Source organism: Rhinolophus sinicus, chromosome 3 (genome assembly GCF_057876585.1).
Source record: "Rhinolophus sinicus isolate RSI-liver-muscle chromosome 3, RSI-T2T, whole genome shotgun sequence".
Classification (NCBI taxonomy): domain Eukaryota; kingdom Metazoa; phylum Chordata; class Mammalia; order Chiroptera; family Rhinolophidae; genus Rhinolophus; species Rhinolophus sinicus.
In genome coordinates, this window is record NC_142503.1 from 170,450,746 (window position 1) to 170,465,901 (window position 15,156).

General features: G+C 44.4%; 1 protein-coding gene across 6 annotated transcripts in view; it reads left to right on the top strand.

Annotated features, from left to right (window-relative positions):
- Positions 1-15,156, top strand: part of SYNE2 (spectrin repeat containing nuclear envelope protein 2) — a 280,114-nt gene that overhangs the window by 255,201 nt on the left and 9,757 nt on the right. For 4 of the 6 annotated variants that reach the window (XM_074327378.2, XM_019733404.3, XM_074327382.2 and 1 more), the window contains 8 exons: positions 2,837-2,999; positions 8,421-8,608; positions 9,132-9,282; positions 9,630-9,812; positions 11,259-11,396; positions 12,254-12,448; positions 13,753-14,035; positions 14,571-14,639. In XM_074327378.2, coding sequence (XP_074183479.2) covers positions 2,837-2,999; positions 8,421-8,608; positions 9,132-9,282; positions 9,630-9,812; positions 11,259-11,396; positions 12,254-12,448; positions 13,753-14,035; positions 14,571-14,639 — 1,370 coding nt within the window. The remainder of the gene's footprint in view (positions 1-2,836; positions 3,000-8,420; positions 8,609-9,131; positions 9,283-9,629; positions 9,813-11,258; positions 11,397-12,253; positions 12,449-13,752; positions 14,036-14,570; positions 14,640-15,156) is intronic. The other 2 variants (XM_074327380.2, XM_074327381.2) reach the window with 1 other exon arrangement.

Here is a 15,156-nt window from a genome sequence, read left to right on the forward strand (position 1 = left end):
TATTCCCCCACACCCCTGGTTTGTCTTGAGCCCTCCGTGTTGGATACCACTGGCTTAGAGTACTGTGGTCCTGGGGAAGCCACGCAAGTAATTCCAGCTTCTTCTGCATACTCCCCCCTCTGCTGATTGCATACTTCACCCCACAATTAACAGGATTCAAGATCACTGCATCTTTATATTTTTTGCACCCACGTGATGTTGTTGCTTATTAGCTCCCTTCATTTAAAAACTTGCGTTCAGCCCTCTTCTTTTCAAAATGAGGAGGCCGGGATCCTTAGGAAGGGGTAAGGTCAGGTGCTGGATGAAGCAGTGGGCGCGGCCATTCCGGGAGGAAAGCAGAGGCTGCTGGGCCTGAGCTCCTCTCCCTACCTAGCGGGAAGCTCTCAGCGCCTTCCAGGAGGGTAGCCCCTTGCAAACTGTGTGCAAGACTCCTTGTCCCATGGAGCCTGCGTTTCCCAGATGCTGTGGCATTGGTGTGTTCTTTCTGGTCCCTCGGCAGTCAGGGAAGTAAGACATTGGGGTGAGGAGGGTGTACTTCTAAAGTCACAGGAGCAAAGGAGTGATCTAGGTTACAACTGCATCCAGGCCTGACCCCAGATTCTTTTACTTCCTTATTAATAAATCATCTGTTGCTTAGAAGGGAATTCCACCTTCTGGTGTTTGCAGTAAGAACATAATTTGGAAAACATACCTCCTTGAAAATCATCATGTCCATAGTTTCTGGGCATTTGTCTCCGGTAGGCACTGTGCCAAATGCCTTTCATGTGTTTGTAGAGCCAGGATTCAAACCCAGGCCCAGACCAAAAAGTCTGTGTTCTTCACCACCAGACTCCACAGCCTACTTCTAAGCCTGCTGACCTCATGGCAATGTTGAGAATGAAATATTAATGAAAGGACTTCGTGAGGTCCAATGTCATATAAATGGGGCATTATTGTAGCGTTGTGTAACCCCAGTCAGTGGTAATAAGAGCTAATATTCTGTTGAGCTGTTTTACTCTGTGCCAGAGGCTTTACGTGTATCCTTTTGTTTCTGTCTCACAACCACCTGCAAGGTGGATAATTTTGCAGATGACAATGAAACTGGGAGTCAGGAAAGTTAGGTTTCTTGCAGGGGTGCACAGCTCATAGATTGTAAATGGGACTTAGAGACCCAGGTCTACTCCCCTGCAAAGTTCTGGCATTAACTTCCCCCGGATGCTACCACCTCTCTGAAGCTGGAGGGACATCAGAGGCCTACTACAGATGAGGGGGCTTGCGGTAAAAGGATTTTATCATAAAACTAGCTGATAATAGAGCTGAAGCTAGAAATCCCAGTGTTGATTTGGTCAATTGTAGGATGAAAAAAAAAAAATTTAAAACACATACATACAACTCTGTGGTCTACTTAAATAGCTTGTAGTGGAAGTCTTATACACATGCGTTCATTCAATAAAGGTTTATTGACAGCTCCTGCCCTCCAGGTAGAGTGGGAGGTGCTGTGCATGCAGAGGGAGCAAGTCTCCTGTAGCGTGTGATGAGTACACAGTGAATGAAGGGTGGGGCACAACACAGCTGGAGGGGCCGGGCACTGCAGGAGCACGTGGACAAGGAGCAGTGGTAGACGCTCCAGAAGGGAAGAGTGCAGGGCTGGAGGCGGAGGCCACTGACCGCGTGAGGACCTGAAAAGTCGGGAATAAACTGTATGTCAGGGAAGGACGAGGACTGCGGAAGGGTTTAAGTGTGGATCACTTACCACCTAGAATGTGTACTTCGGCTACAGAACCGAGGTGGGTAGGAAGGCTAGGAGGGTGGTAGGAAGCTGTTCACATGCAGTCAAGAAAGAGATGGTCATGGTGGGGAGTGCAGTGAGCTTCCTGCATGTTAGGGTCAGTGCCCCCGTTTTTCTTCCTAGTGCCATGAGATGGAGTTCTGACCACACCTCGTAACATGAGTATTGATAAGTGGGAAATTTTCCATTATAGCCATTACTTCAGGTCTCTGGAATTCACTAAAAACCCCACAGACCTTCAGAACAAGCCCTCAATCACTCTAAGACTTTCATGAAATCAGTTTATGGAAGCATTTTATTTCAAGATCTGTGTTAAGATTATTTTCCCTTAGCACCTGTGTCATTTTTCCTTGGCGGTGTGTTGACGTACCAGTGAGCTCACCAGATACACTGACGCCCTGTGTGTTTGTTCAGATCCACTGGGTGCCAGATCAGGCAGATTGGGGAGGTAGAGGGATTTAGAACTGTGCTTGCAAATTGTCTTTTTGGCTGACAGGGCTGCCCTAGGTGGGTTGATCTGTGTGTGCAGCACCCTCAACCCCTCAGACTGGATGCAGTGGGGTTCGGTTCATGTTCTGTGCTTGCTTAAGAGGAAGATCCCACGAGAGGTTTCTTGGGCCAAATGCCACCACGTGAGCAGTGTGTAACATCTTCACCCCATCAGGGAAGATCATTGGCTGCTGCGGTCTCGGGCATACCCAAGGCAGAAACAGGGCACAAGCCAGGCGTGGTTATATCAGCTAGAAAGAAAGAAATGGCATCTCAGCTGCCTTCTGGAGCCCCAGAAAGATGGACTGGGCCTCAAGGGATCCCACTCTGGGACTGATAGGACTTCATATTTGCTTGGGTGGATTAACTCTTAGTCCACTTGAAAATCACCCAGAACAGCAATTTTGTAAAAGTGTCACCTATTCTGTGAAAATTCGTATCTGGGGAGAGTTGTTCCCCCTATAAAAGCAATGACCTACGTAGGTTGCATTTTACCCAACACCACCCTTCTTGGTGCATTCTCACCACTAAACATTGCACTTTTGTTTCCACCTCTTTTTTTCCTGCAAATATGTTTAGGGTGAAGAAGCTGAAGGAGACCTTTGCGTTTATTCAGCAGTTAGACAAAAATATGAGCAACCTCCGCACCTGGTTGGCTCGAATTGAGTCAGAGCTTTCTAAACCCGTTGTTTATGACGTCTGTGACGATCAAGAGATCCAGAAGAGGCTCGCCGAGCAGCAGGTGGGGACATGATAAATGAGCCTTTGTAAAGTATAGGTGTTGACCATACCTGCTGACTCACATTGGCTGTGTGTTGGAGCATGTTCACGTTTCATAATAACAGTTGGTTTTTTCCAGAGAAAACTGACCGCCTGTCCATGTTCCCGTATGGGTGAGGCATTCATCTCAAGTTTCTACCATTATTCACAGCTCTTTCTGAAATACTTTGATGTTTAAGATGCAGACCTTAATCTTAGTGGCAAATAAGGTTTTTTATTTTGGTGTTGTTTTTTTTAACTGTGATCTTTGTTTTGTTTTTGTTAATATAGTTTTGGAAGGCAACGAATTGAAAGAAAAGTAATTTTTCTGACCAACGAAGGTTTTCATGGGATAATACTCTGTGTCTCTGATAGAGTTTAAAAAAATAAAAATCAAACAAAAAGTGTAGTAAGGAGCAAGTTTGGGCTCATAGCTTAGGAAGCCTCTCATGCAGTGCTCTCTGCGTTTCTGTCATTAGTTACGTACCCCCTGAGCCAACCCTGGAAATTCAAACCCTGTTTGAAAACCAGCGAGTCGGGCCAGTGTTTATCATCACACTAACCTGGTGGGTGCTTTGTGATATCACTGGCTTATCCAATCCACTTCCTGCCCTTTATGGGCTCACATGTACCTGCTCATTCTCATACGCAGTATGTGAGCTTGTCTTTAGTGTTAAAGTAGGTACGTTTATGTGATTCCTTCAGTAGCTTTCCTTCACCTCTGTTTTTCTCAGACCCGTGAGCAGATTCCATTTTGACCATATAGCATTATGGTTGTCATCAAGTTCTCACACTCAGATCTGTTTTCTTCACATTAACTCCAAAGCCTTGGTGCTTATTGTCTGAGGAGATTCACCAGCTGCTTAGAGACAGAATCAGGGGCTGAATCTTCTTCACCAGATTCAGGGCAGAGGCCTCCCCTTGATGATAAATTCTCTGGAGTTTAGGTCCTTTTAATGGTAATAAGTGACATCTCATGCTACTATGAAATAGAGCTAAGTATTTGATACTTTTCTTGACTTAGATCTTTATTCAATCTATTAACTATTATAGTTTAAATTATGCCTAGTCTTTAATTTTCAAATCAGTATGATTTAGCGATGCTACGAAGTAAAAATAACTGGTTTTCCCACTTAGCCTCAAAAACTTAAACATGTCTTTTTCATTGAGGTCATCTAAATTCTGCCTTTGCGTTGTGGACAGCCAAATATTGACGTAAGAACTATGTTAATGGACACTGCGGAGACTTCAATGCTCTTCTCAGTGGAGTCAGATATTAAATGTTATCAGCTTTATTTACACGTTTGATCCACCAGGATGAATTTCTTGAACACTCTCTTAATAGATAAGGCCTTGCAAATCATTTACCCTGAGTAGTGGGTTTTTTTCAGGAAAAGAGTACAGAAGCTTACAACGTTGTTTCTCTTAAAGAATGACTGGATGATGGCAGAGACTAATGTGTGTTAATGTTTTATAAATCTGAAGTGTGACAAAACATCACTAAATTGCAGGAAATTTATTCCTAAAAGTGTACAATTTGGAGCAACTGCCACTCTCTTGACCTTGTTTATTCCTGTACTGAAATGGTACATCATTTCAATTGGGTTGATTTGAAGGTTCCTGCTTTATAAAATGCAGAATCACCATCATGGAATTCTTATCCTTTGGTTACCAAAAAAAAAAACAAAAAACAACAACAAAAAAAAAACGCAGATGGACTTTACCATTACTGTAAAGAAGTTAGATGTTGTATTAGTTTTCTTCAGCTGCTATAACAAAGTACCACAAATTTAGCATCTTAACACAAATTTATAATCTTACAGTTCTGGTCAGAAATCTGACACAGGGCTAAGATCAAGGTGTCAGCAGGGCTGAGCTCCATTATAGGGGCCCTAGGGAAGGAAGAACCCATTTCTTTGCCCTTTCCAGCTTCTAGAGGCCTCCCTCCCTCATTTCTTGGGTCATGAACCCTTCCTTATCTTCAAAGCCAGCAAATGGCATCTCTCTGTGCCTTTCTTCCACAGTCACTTCTCCCTCTTACACTTTTAAGGACCCTTGGGATTGTATTGGGCCCACCCAGATAATTCAGGATAATCTCCCTATTTTAAGGTCAGCTAATTTGCACCCTTAATTCTCCTTTGCCATGGAACCTAGCATAGTCACAGGTTCTGGAGATAAGAACATGGACATCTTTGGCAGGGGGTTGTGGGGGGAGGGGGCAATATTTTGTATACCACTGATGTCCTAAGGAAGCTTTTATTATTTTTGTTTAAAAAAAAATTACTATGTGTTTATTATACTAAGCCCAAGCCTTAAATGTTCCATCTCGAAAACACTAAAAATGGACATATATCACACTCAAGAATTATGCGTGGACCATTTTAAAAAACCATACCTGTGTTTCTGTCACTAATTAAATATAATAAATTGCTTGATTGCCTCCAGAAATAAAATCTAAACACTTCGGATCACCTAGTACTGCCTTTTGTGAAAGCCCTTGGCCCCCAAAAATGATTAAGAGTTGTGATGTCCCTGGATCTTCATTGTAATGTCATTGGGGCTCTGGTGTGGGAGGGTCAGACTTTATAAGAGTCCTTTTTGTTTCTCCTCTTTTATGTAGAATTCCTTTAGGTAATGTATTGTTATTCCTGTGGAATATGTCATCTTCAAAAAGTAAAGGAAGTGCAACCTTTGTAACACTTTCAAATCAGGAACCACTTTTATTGAGTCTTCAGCATCACTCCTGTTTTCTTTGGTTTCCTGGTTCCCTGTGGAGTGCCAGATGGTGGCTTGAGGGGAACTGTTAGTTCCCCTCCATTCTGTAATTACCAATACTCGGCTTCACTGTCAGCCCCCTTAAACCACTCCCCAAGACCACCCTGATGGACTTGCTCCCCACCCTCAACTATTCCCAAAGAGACATTTTGGAACCACCTCAGGGTCCCACACATGTGATTTTCTGCCCCCTCAGCCTGGTTTGCTATTTTCCCCCATTCTCTTATTTGTCTAGTTCTTCTGTGTACTCATTCTTCCTGGTTGCATTCTGGGCTCCGGTTTCCTGTCTCCTCCCATCTCTTCTCACTGCCCCTGCCCTCCCAGCTCCAGTGCTCTGTGTCACCTGCTCAATAACAGAAACACAAACCAACTAGGAGCCTGTTTCCAGAACTGTTGGCAAAAGTCTTGCATATTGCTTTATGTTGTTTCTGAAGTCCACTTCTTCAGATTACATTTGAACAGTTTCTGAAATCTAATTATTGTGGAAACTCATGCCTACCAGCAGTAGGATTATTTCAGTTTGCAAAATGTCACTCGTCTAGCACTTACATGCTTTGCATTTTTAAGTATGGCCCACCACTTTGTTTTATTAGGTTGGTGCAAAAGTAATTGCGGTTGAAAAGGTTAAAAATTGCAAAAACCGCAATTACTTTTGCACCAAACTAATATATTTTACAAGGTAACTAGTTCCTACGACAATATCAGTAGGCCATTCTGTGGTGGTTTAGAAGTTTGTTTCGTAAATTTTGAAAGTTTTTTGGACTTTTTTTTAACCAAGATGTTGACAGTCTTTTGTATATTATAGTAGAACTCAATTCCTGTTATCATTCACCCTGTGTATTATTAATCAGTTTTCTTTAGCTGTTTTATTCAATACATGCTGAATAAGTAATGTAGAATAATTGCAAAGAGTCTGTTAAAATACGTGGCATTCGTGTTTATCCATAGACTAGACTTTCTCGGTACTTTGCAACCAGCTCCTACCCAAGTAAAGCCGGGTGAGGTCAGGGGCAGGTACCATTTTTGAATTAAAATTGTCAGTATTACTCATTTAACACCAGTGTTAGGATTCCTTATTTATTATTTCGACAAAGTTAAAAGGGATATTTATCAACATGGGTGAATTTTAGGAAAGCGTGTGGCAATTCTGTGAACCAGTAATAATTCTTAAAACTGGAATTCTGCCGTAAACCTAATCACATTAAAGCTAATCCTCACACTGGTCCCAGGAAGATTTCTGCCATTGCAGCGTTTCAGACATTTGTCCTGGGCTGCAGAGCTTAAAAACTCCCCCTGCACATCTCTCTTCACAGGACATAAGGCATGACAAGCTAAAAACCACATTTTATTCTGAATATAGCTTTGAGGTGCTCATTTTTAAGCAGGATCTGTGTTAACTGCGTGATTTAAAATTCAGTTTGAGTGTTAGCACTTTATTCTTTCATATCCACTTGGGCACAGAATGATCCAAATTGTGCATTTATCAGAAGCAAAGTAAGAAAATATTAATCTTATCTAGTAATACAATAGTAGTAATCTCCAAAATTGTTCAATATTGAAGTGACCTGGGATGAACTTGACATTGCCTTTGTGTAGATAGTGGCAGACACTGTTTATAAAGTAATTCCTCCTGTAAACTGAACTTTGTTGAATCCAGGGAACTTTGGTACAGTTAATGGTGGCTCATTTCACTTTGTTTTTGTTATTTCACAACGTAATTTGGATACTAAGATTAGTGCTTGGTCTCACGTGGCCTATCACAGAATTTGGATATCAGGAAAAGCCTAACTCATCCAGAATGGCAAAACAAGCAAGCTCCTCATCTCTCCCTGCCCCCCACCCCCACCACCACAACCAGTGTGCAGAAGGAAGTATTCTCTGGGTAATAACTGAAAATACCATGTTTATTCTTAAATAGGTTTTCCTTTTTTCCTTACAACCATGCATTTCTGTCTTCATGAGCATTCTTTTTCCTGAATCAGGGAACTGGACCACTATCACCATCATAGGGCAAGACTCCAGAGACCCTATCCCTTCCCTGGACTTGGCTGGACCATCATTGGGGGGAGGGGAAGCAGGGTTTCTACCCATGATCTTCCCTGGGGCTGTGACGCCCTAGGATGGGGTCACGGGAGGCTGTGGACACTGTGCAGCTGTCTGCACAATTTGGGATATGAGTGAAGGCAGCACAAAGTTCTTAGTAGATTTAAGAATTCTGTGACCTGTAAAAGATTAAGAGTATTGCTCAAGTTTTAGATCCCGCTGAAAAAACTCGGTTTTCCAAGGAAGTCCTCCCCAAAATCAAGTCTAACTTGGAGGCCCTTGGGGTCAGATGGTATGGAGGAGATCCCATGCCTCCCCAGAGTCTGTGGGGTGGTGGGCTCTCAGGGGAGGGTCCCCCACTGTTCCCACTGCCTCACATAGTAAGTTCAACAAATCGGTCCCAGTTGTTGCTAGTGCTTAGGCTGATTCCAAGGTGGAAATGCACTCAGGACTGTCTGGGAAAGGTGGAAATGCACTCAGGACCCTGGGCTGGGAAATGGAGAGGGGTGTAGAGATGCTTTGATGCCGACCCTCCCACCACCACCACCAGCCTCTCAAGGTGCTTCTTACTCTGCTGTAATCGTAGGACCTGCAGCGAGACATTGAGCAACACAGTGCAGGGGTGGAGTCTGTGTTTAACATCTGTGATGTCCTGCTGCATGACTCTGATGCCTGTGCCAATGAGACGGAGTGTGACTCCATCCAGCAGACCACTAGAAGCCTGGACAGACGCTGGAGGAACATTTGTGCCATGTCAATGGAGCGGCGAATGAAGTAAGAACTGAGCAGCCCCTAAGTGTATGAAATGTGGTCTGCCGAATTTGGTTACAGAACACAGTTACTTCGGACCTAAATAACAGTAACTGTGTTCTGTTCACTTTACTTCAAAGGATATTGGCAGAGAAGGCTCAGTAGGTGTAACCAGTGCTTATTAAAGAAATTATTCAAGGAAAATATAATTGGGGTAACATCTTTCCCCAGCTTTCCTGTGCCTTGGGCTGTAACCATGGCTGGCCACTGGACTTCTGTGTCCTCAGCATAAAGGAGTGGAGGAAGCCATGTCTCCTGTTGGTTAACCTCTGAATTAGGAGCTCTGAGCGTGGCACTCCCAGAAATGGGTCCTGAGCAAGAAACGATGTCCCTGATTATTTCTTGGAAGGGATATCAGGGTCTCTCCCCCTAAATAGTGCCAGTGCTACGGGGGCTGGGAATGGGACTAGTGAAGAGAGGTGGGGGAAAAATACAAAAGCTCTGGTTGAAATGGATGGCTAGTATTAAGTTGTTTTCTTCCCATCAGAATCGAGGAGACATGGCGCCTGTGGCAGAAGTTTTTAGATGATTACTCCCGCTTTGAGGACTGGCTCAAGTCCGCTGAGAGGACAGCGGCCTTCCCATATTCCTCAGAAGTATTGTACACAAACGCCAAAGAAGAGCTGAAGAGATTTGAGGTAAAGACCCTTGCCAGCCCAGCTCCTGATAGCCAAGCCAGCGGCGGGCTCAGGAGTAGCTAGAATGACTTCTCCTAAGAGGCTGGCTTCCCCTACCTCTTCCCAGGGCCCAGTCCACAACCTGCCATCAGCTGCTACGACAGCTTTGTGTTACCGATTTATGCAAACAGGCATGCAGTGAACTTGAAAGCCTGTCCTTTACTAGCGTTAGAGGAACAGGAAGTCAGCCCTCTGTTTCCATGTCAGTTTGGGGATTAACCACTTAAAGTGGGTCATTTGGGGTTTGGAAGGGGGTGTCCTGGCACTCTGCACGCTCTGACACTGATGGGCTCTTTGGTGTGATGCAGGCCTTCCAGCGGCAGATCCATGAGAGGCTCACTCAGCTGGAGCTCATCAACAAGCAGTACCGGCGGCTGGCCCGGGAGAACCGCACCGACACAGCCAGCCGACTGAAGCAGATGGTCCACGAGGGCAACCAGCGCTGGGACAACCTCCAGAAGCGGGTCACAGCCATCCTGCGGAGACTCAGAGTAACCTTCTCTACGTCATTGGGTTATTTGTAGATGTTCAGGGAGAAGTGATATGCGATATCACCCAGGCTTGTAACAAAGCAACGGGTAGATTTCATTGAAGGCCTAGGCTATTTTAGCATTCCATCACAGCCTTCCCTGTCTTTTGTTGAAGCCCAAAGCTGCCAGCTTTTTATTTTTTTAAAGCTTTCTTTTGCCTAAGAACAGGTTTCTTAGGCAGAGCCTGTTTATGTGATTTATGTTATCAAACACATCTCTTTTATCAATTTCTGTAGCCCCTGAACATAGGTGTGCACGTTAGCTCAGACTGTCCCAGAGGTGGGCGGGGTCATCACTGGGTCTGAACCTCCTAGCCTGGAAACAGGCCCTTTTGGCCCATCTGCCTGCTTTTCTGTGTCTGGTTTGTTCCGGCACCATGAGGGACATGGACAGAGCCCCCTCTGTATTGTGGAGGTTAGGGACAGCGATTATTGTCTGAATTTCAGAGCACACTGACAAACCTCAAAGGTTGTGTTTGATTTTTTTAATGTAAACATTCACCTTAGATTTCTGTAATTCAGAAGGTGTGCTTTGTCAGCCTTTGTGAGTCCAGGTGTAAATTGCCAGGAGCAGTGTGCATTGTGTTTACAGGAAGTAATTTTAATACCTGCTTCTGTTCTTAGGGAAGAACGCTCTTGAAACCATTCTAAGATGAAAATCTGGGCTGTTTTGGTTTTTTTTAAGCCTCTCAGGAAGAAATTGGCGACTTTTCCAGACAACCCCCCTTGCATTAATTTCTTTCTCTCCTGCTGATTTGTGACCAGTCTAAACCCCCATTTGGCACCAAATGCTACATTTGTCTGAGAATCCGCTGCCCATCTATGAGGCGGTAACCCGAGAGGCATCCTTAATTGGAGGTGATGAATCTCCTCCTCTGGGTCATCTCTGAGGAAACACAGTCAAAATGACATCGGTGAAGGCACTAATCCAGGCTCAACCCTGAGATCAGTACTTTTCCATCTTGAAGCTACTAACTCCTTCTGTCAAGCAAAAGCTTCCACTGATGGCTGATGGGTAAAAACAGACAAGGTGCCTGGCTTGGACTTTGAGGGGGTTCTTCAAAGGACACGCTGGGAAAATCAGTGGCTTAGACTAGAGAATTACAGAATTTGAAATGCTGAAAAGACCTTAGAGATCATTGTCAACATTCCCATACCCTCACTTGCCAGGGAAGATAGTGAAACGCAGAGAAGTTGGGGAACTTGTTTGGTATCGCACAGCCAGGGCCAGACCCCGCCCGGCTCCCGCCCCACGCTGGCCCCTGAATGCCTGTCGGGGTCCCCACCGGCAAGTTCCTCTCTGAGTATTCCAGGCACCCTTTCCTTTCAGCCAGAAGTGACCGTGCTGTCTACCTGAACTCTCGTTCTGCCATTCACATAAACGTGATTTTTTTCCCCCTTTCTGCAGCATTTCACCAATCAAAGGGAAGAATTTGAGGGGACCAGGGAGAGCATTCTGGTGTGGCTCACAGAGATGGACCTGCAGCTGACCAACGTGGAGCACTTCTCCGAGAGCGACGCCGATGACAAGATGCGCCAGCTAAACGTAAGGCCTGCTTCCGTCGCTCCTCTTAAAAGAATGCGGCTTTGCAGAAGAGAGCTGGCCAAGCACAAATTTCACCTGATACCCTGAGAGCAGATTCCAGAACTGTTAAAGCAGCCAGGCTGCATCCACCTGTGTGCAGCTGGGTTACCACAAGCAAGGATACTGTTCCTTCCAGCCATGGGGTCATTGGAAGGAGGCCCTTTTTTCCTCATTGTTATTATAATCACCCAAGGAGAGAACACCCTTTAGGTTCCACACAGAAGTTCATAAGATGCTGTTTCTCCAGCACTCGGGTTTGAGTGCAACATGTGGTGTGGAAGGAGAGGAAAATCTGTATCAAGAGTGGGGCCAAGAACAGATACCTTGTCTCCCACTGTTACAAATAATCTGTAATACCCTTTAACCTCATCATTCCCTCCTTGGATAGATTTTACAAGACGTTGAGAAATGGGAATTTGTCTTCTCTAATATAATGGCACTAATGAACATTATTACATGCCAGCAGAAGCAAATTCCCATTGGTGACTTACTGTGGGAAATTTTCTGTTTCCGCCAAGTGTCAATAAGACAAGTTCTCTCCCTCCCATCCAACAAGAGTAAATGTCCATCCATGTCAAACTTTTAGAATTATTTTATTTGGAAAAGCCAATGCCCAGAAGGGGGAGGAAAAAAACACGTACAGTCGTTTTAAATTATTAAATCTTTGTCTCCTTGTTAAACATTGATGAGTGCTAGGTGAAGGAACAAAACAATGACATTTTGGTGCTTTCTCTGAGGTCTTGTTCTAAGAAACAGACATTGTCTCAATCCTCAGAGAAATTTTCTTTCTTTGAAATCCTTTCTCATATTCTATATAGGGTTTCCAACAGGAAATTACGTTAAATACCAACAAGATTGATCAGCTCATCGTTTTTGGGGAGCAGCTAATTCAGAAGAGTGAGCCCCTAGATGCCGTGGTGATTGAAGATGAGCTGGAGGAGCTGCACCGGTACTGTCAGGAAGTGTTTGGCAGGGTCTCCCGGTTCCACCGGCGGCTGACCTCCCATGCTCCGGTAAGGGGAATGCCATCCAGACGACTTCTGTGCCATCAGACTTGGTGTTTGACCAGACTCATTGTGGAATGGTTAACAGTGATTTATGATTAAAAAAGCTATGTTGAATTTTATTTCCACTCTTATTAACATAGAGCCACAATTACTTAGAAGCTCCCATGTCCCAGTAGCAAGGATGGCACTTCCAAAAGTTCTTGTCTGTCTTACATGTTTTCCAGATGTTCCTCAGTACAGGGTTTTTCTGGCATGTGTCAGTACACCTAGAACTCGTTGATAACTGTTCTGGTTTTGCTAACAGCATTAACTTGGGGATGTATTGGCATTTTCCTCTACCTTAATGTCTGGTAGCTTTTAACATTGGAGCCTTTCTGGTGCTTCATTCTCACCACTGAAGTGGCAAAAGCACCAGCTTTTGAAAGCATCTGTGATGTTTCCCTTGACAAAGGGGCTTTTTGGGAAATTCAGGTGGAGTTAAGACCATTATTCAAAGTTCACTTCCTTTATATGCCAGAAGCTTTAATGATGACCTTTGATTAATACAACTGACCACCTTTTTTGTGTCTCCAACTGGCCAACTTCAAACATAATTTCTTTTTCGGACGTAGCCTTAAAAATTACCTACATTACTCTCATTTTTAAAGATAGCAATTTATAGTCATTTTTCTTAGATAGTCATAAAACACAGGGAAAATAAGATTCTGTATTCTGAACAATAAGTTAGGGATAAGAAAGAAAGAACCTGGTACATATGGTCCTTGAACGTGCCTCTTATTCAGAACATTCTAATGGCCTTAAAAAAAATATTTTGATTTTAATTTTCTGATCTTTGGATGAACCTACCATTTTAACCATCAGTGAAACTTGGGCCTCTGTTTTCTTCTAGATAAATTTGTTTAATATTGATTATCAAATTTAAGCTTTTTTTCCTAAGAGAGAAGTTAGAGTTTTGGTAAATACAGATTCTAGGCCCCATACTACCGTGTTTCCCCAAATATAAGACCAGGTCTTATACTAATTTTTGCTGCAAAAGATGCATTAGGTCCTATGTTCAGGGGATGTCATCCTGAAAAATCATGCTAGGGCTTATTTTCCGGTTAAGTCTTATTTTGGGGGAAACACGGTAGATAGTCTAAATTGGAATAGCCACACACAGGGCCTGCAACGTGATTCTTTTTAAAGCTTCCTCAGCAATGCCGGTAGTGGCCATTTTCAGGAACTGCTGGACAGGCAGACTTCTCATGCTCCTCATAACTGCTATAGCCTGTGATTTGATTAATTCTGAAAACCAGATACACCCGTTTTAGGGCTTGGAAGATGAAAAGGAGGCATCTGAGACTGAAACGGACATGGAAGACCCCAGAGAAATCCAGACTGATGCTTGGCGTAAAAGGAGAGAGATCGAGGAGCCGTCTTCTCCTCAGTCCCTTTGCCATCTAGTGCCCCCAGCACCGGGGCCTGAGCGGTCTGGCTGCGAGACCCCTGTCAGCGTGGACTCCATCCCTCTGGAGTGGGATCACACAGGTGACGTGGGGGGCTCCTCCTCTCACGAAGAAGACGAGGAGGGCCCATACTACAGTGCACTGTCAGGTAACGGCCCAGGTTTCCAGAGCCCTTGGAATTGGCCCATTTGGCTGTTTTTAGCACCTTAGCAGCATGGCCAACTCTTGATGATCAAGAGTCCAGCCTATGGCTGACCCAGGCTTTCAGTGGCTTCCTGTGTTCTGTCCTGCCCACTTTGCACTTCCCTGAGAGTTGGCTCACTCCTATTACAGGCGAGATGAAAGTGGAAAAATGAAATTCACATTGGGACGTTAAGGCCATTCCCTGATGGCTCTGGCTTATCAGTGAACTTTTCACTTGCATTTTTCAGAGTATCAGTAGAGTCAATGTTTCCATTCTCTCTGTGCACTTCCCCTCCCCCACCACTGCTTAAGACAGTCAGGAGTTGGCTGAAAAAAATCCTGGTTGTTTTGTGTTTTTTTTTCCAAGCTTTTTAATAAAACAGAGAAATGGTAGTTACTTTTCTCCTTCCAGTTGACAATGTTTCTACTGTTTTAACTTAATACTTGGGCATTCATCTACAGACGCCTGCAGTGAGGAAAATGACATTATTCTTTTTCAGATGTAGAAATCCCTGAAAATCCTGAGGCATATCTTAAAATGACCACAAAAACTTTGAAAGCGTCTTCTGGTAGGCCCCTGCCCGTGCATGTGTCTCAACATGGCAGCATCCTGTGGCGCACGCTGCATCCTAAACCTCGCTCCCATGTCATGTCTGACCTCTGCCTTCTGTGGACACCATGCGCCTTGGTCTCTGTGTCATGGTGTATTTACACTGCCGTACTCACACATACCTGCGTGCTCCCTACAAAACCCCGCCCGGACCAGAGCAGTCTCGAGGCCATCCCCTCAGGCCTGTGCAGATGGGAATTTGTCATGGTGCCTTGTTAAATTTTTATTTTCCCTCCATCTAACTCGAGTCCTTCGGCTTGGGCCAAGCTTTCTTCATGGTGGCTTGGTTTGGAACTATTTCCTGCTTATGGTGATTTCCTGGGAAGAGGGTGGGTGGGTGGGTGAGTGAGTCGGTGGGGGTAGAGGTTCTATTGCATTTCCGCAGGAGAAGAAACCTTCCTTTACTTGAGTTGCAGCTCTAATCATTATTCCCTGCCCCATCCCATCTGTAGTGAGCAGCCCTTTGGTCCCCAAGT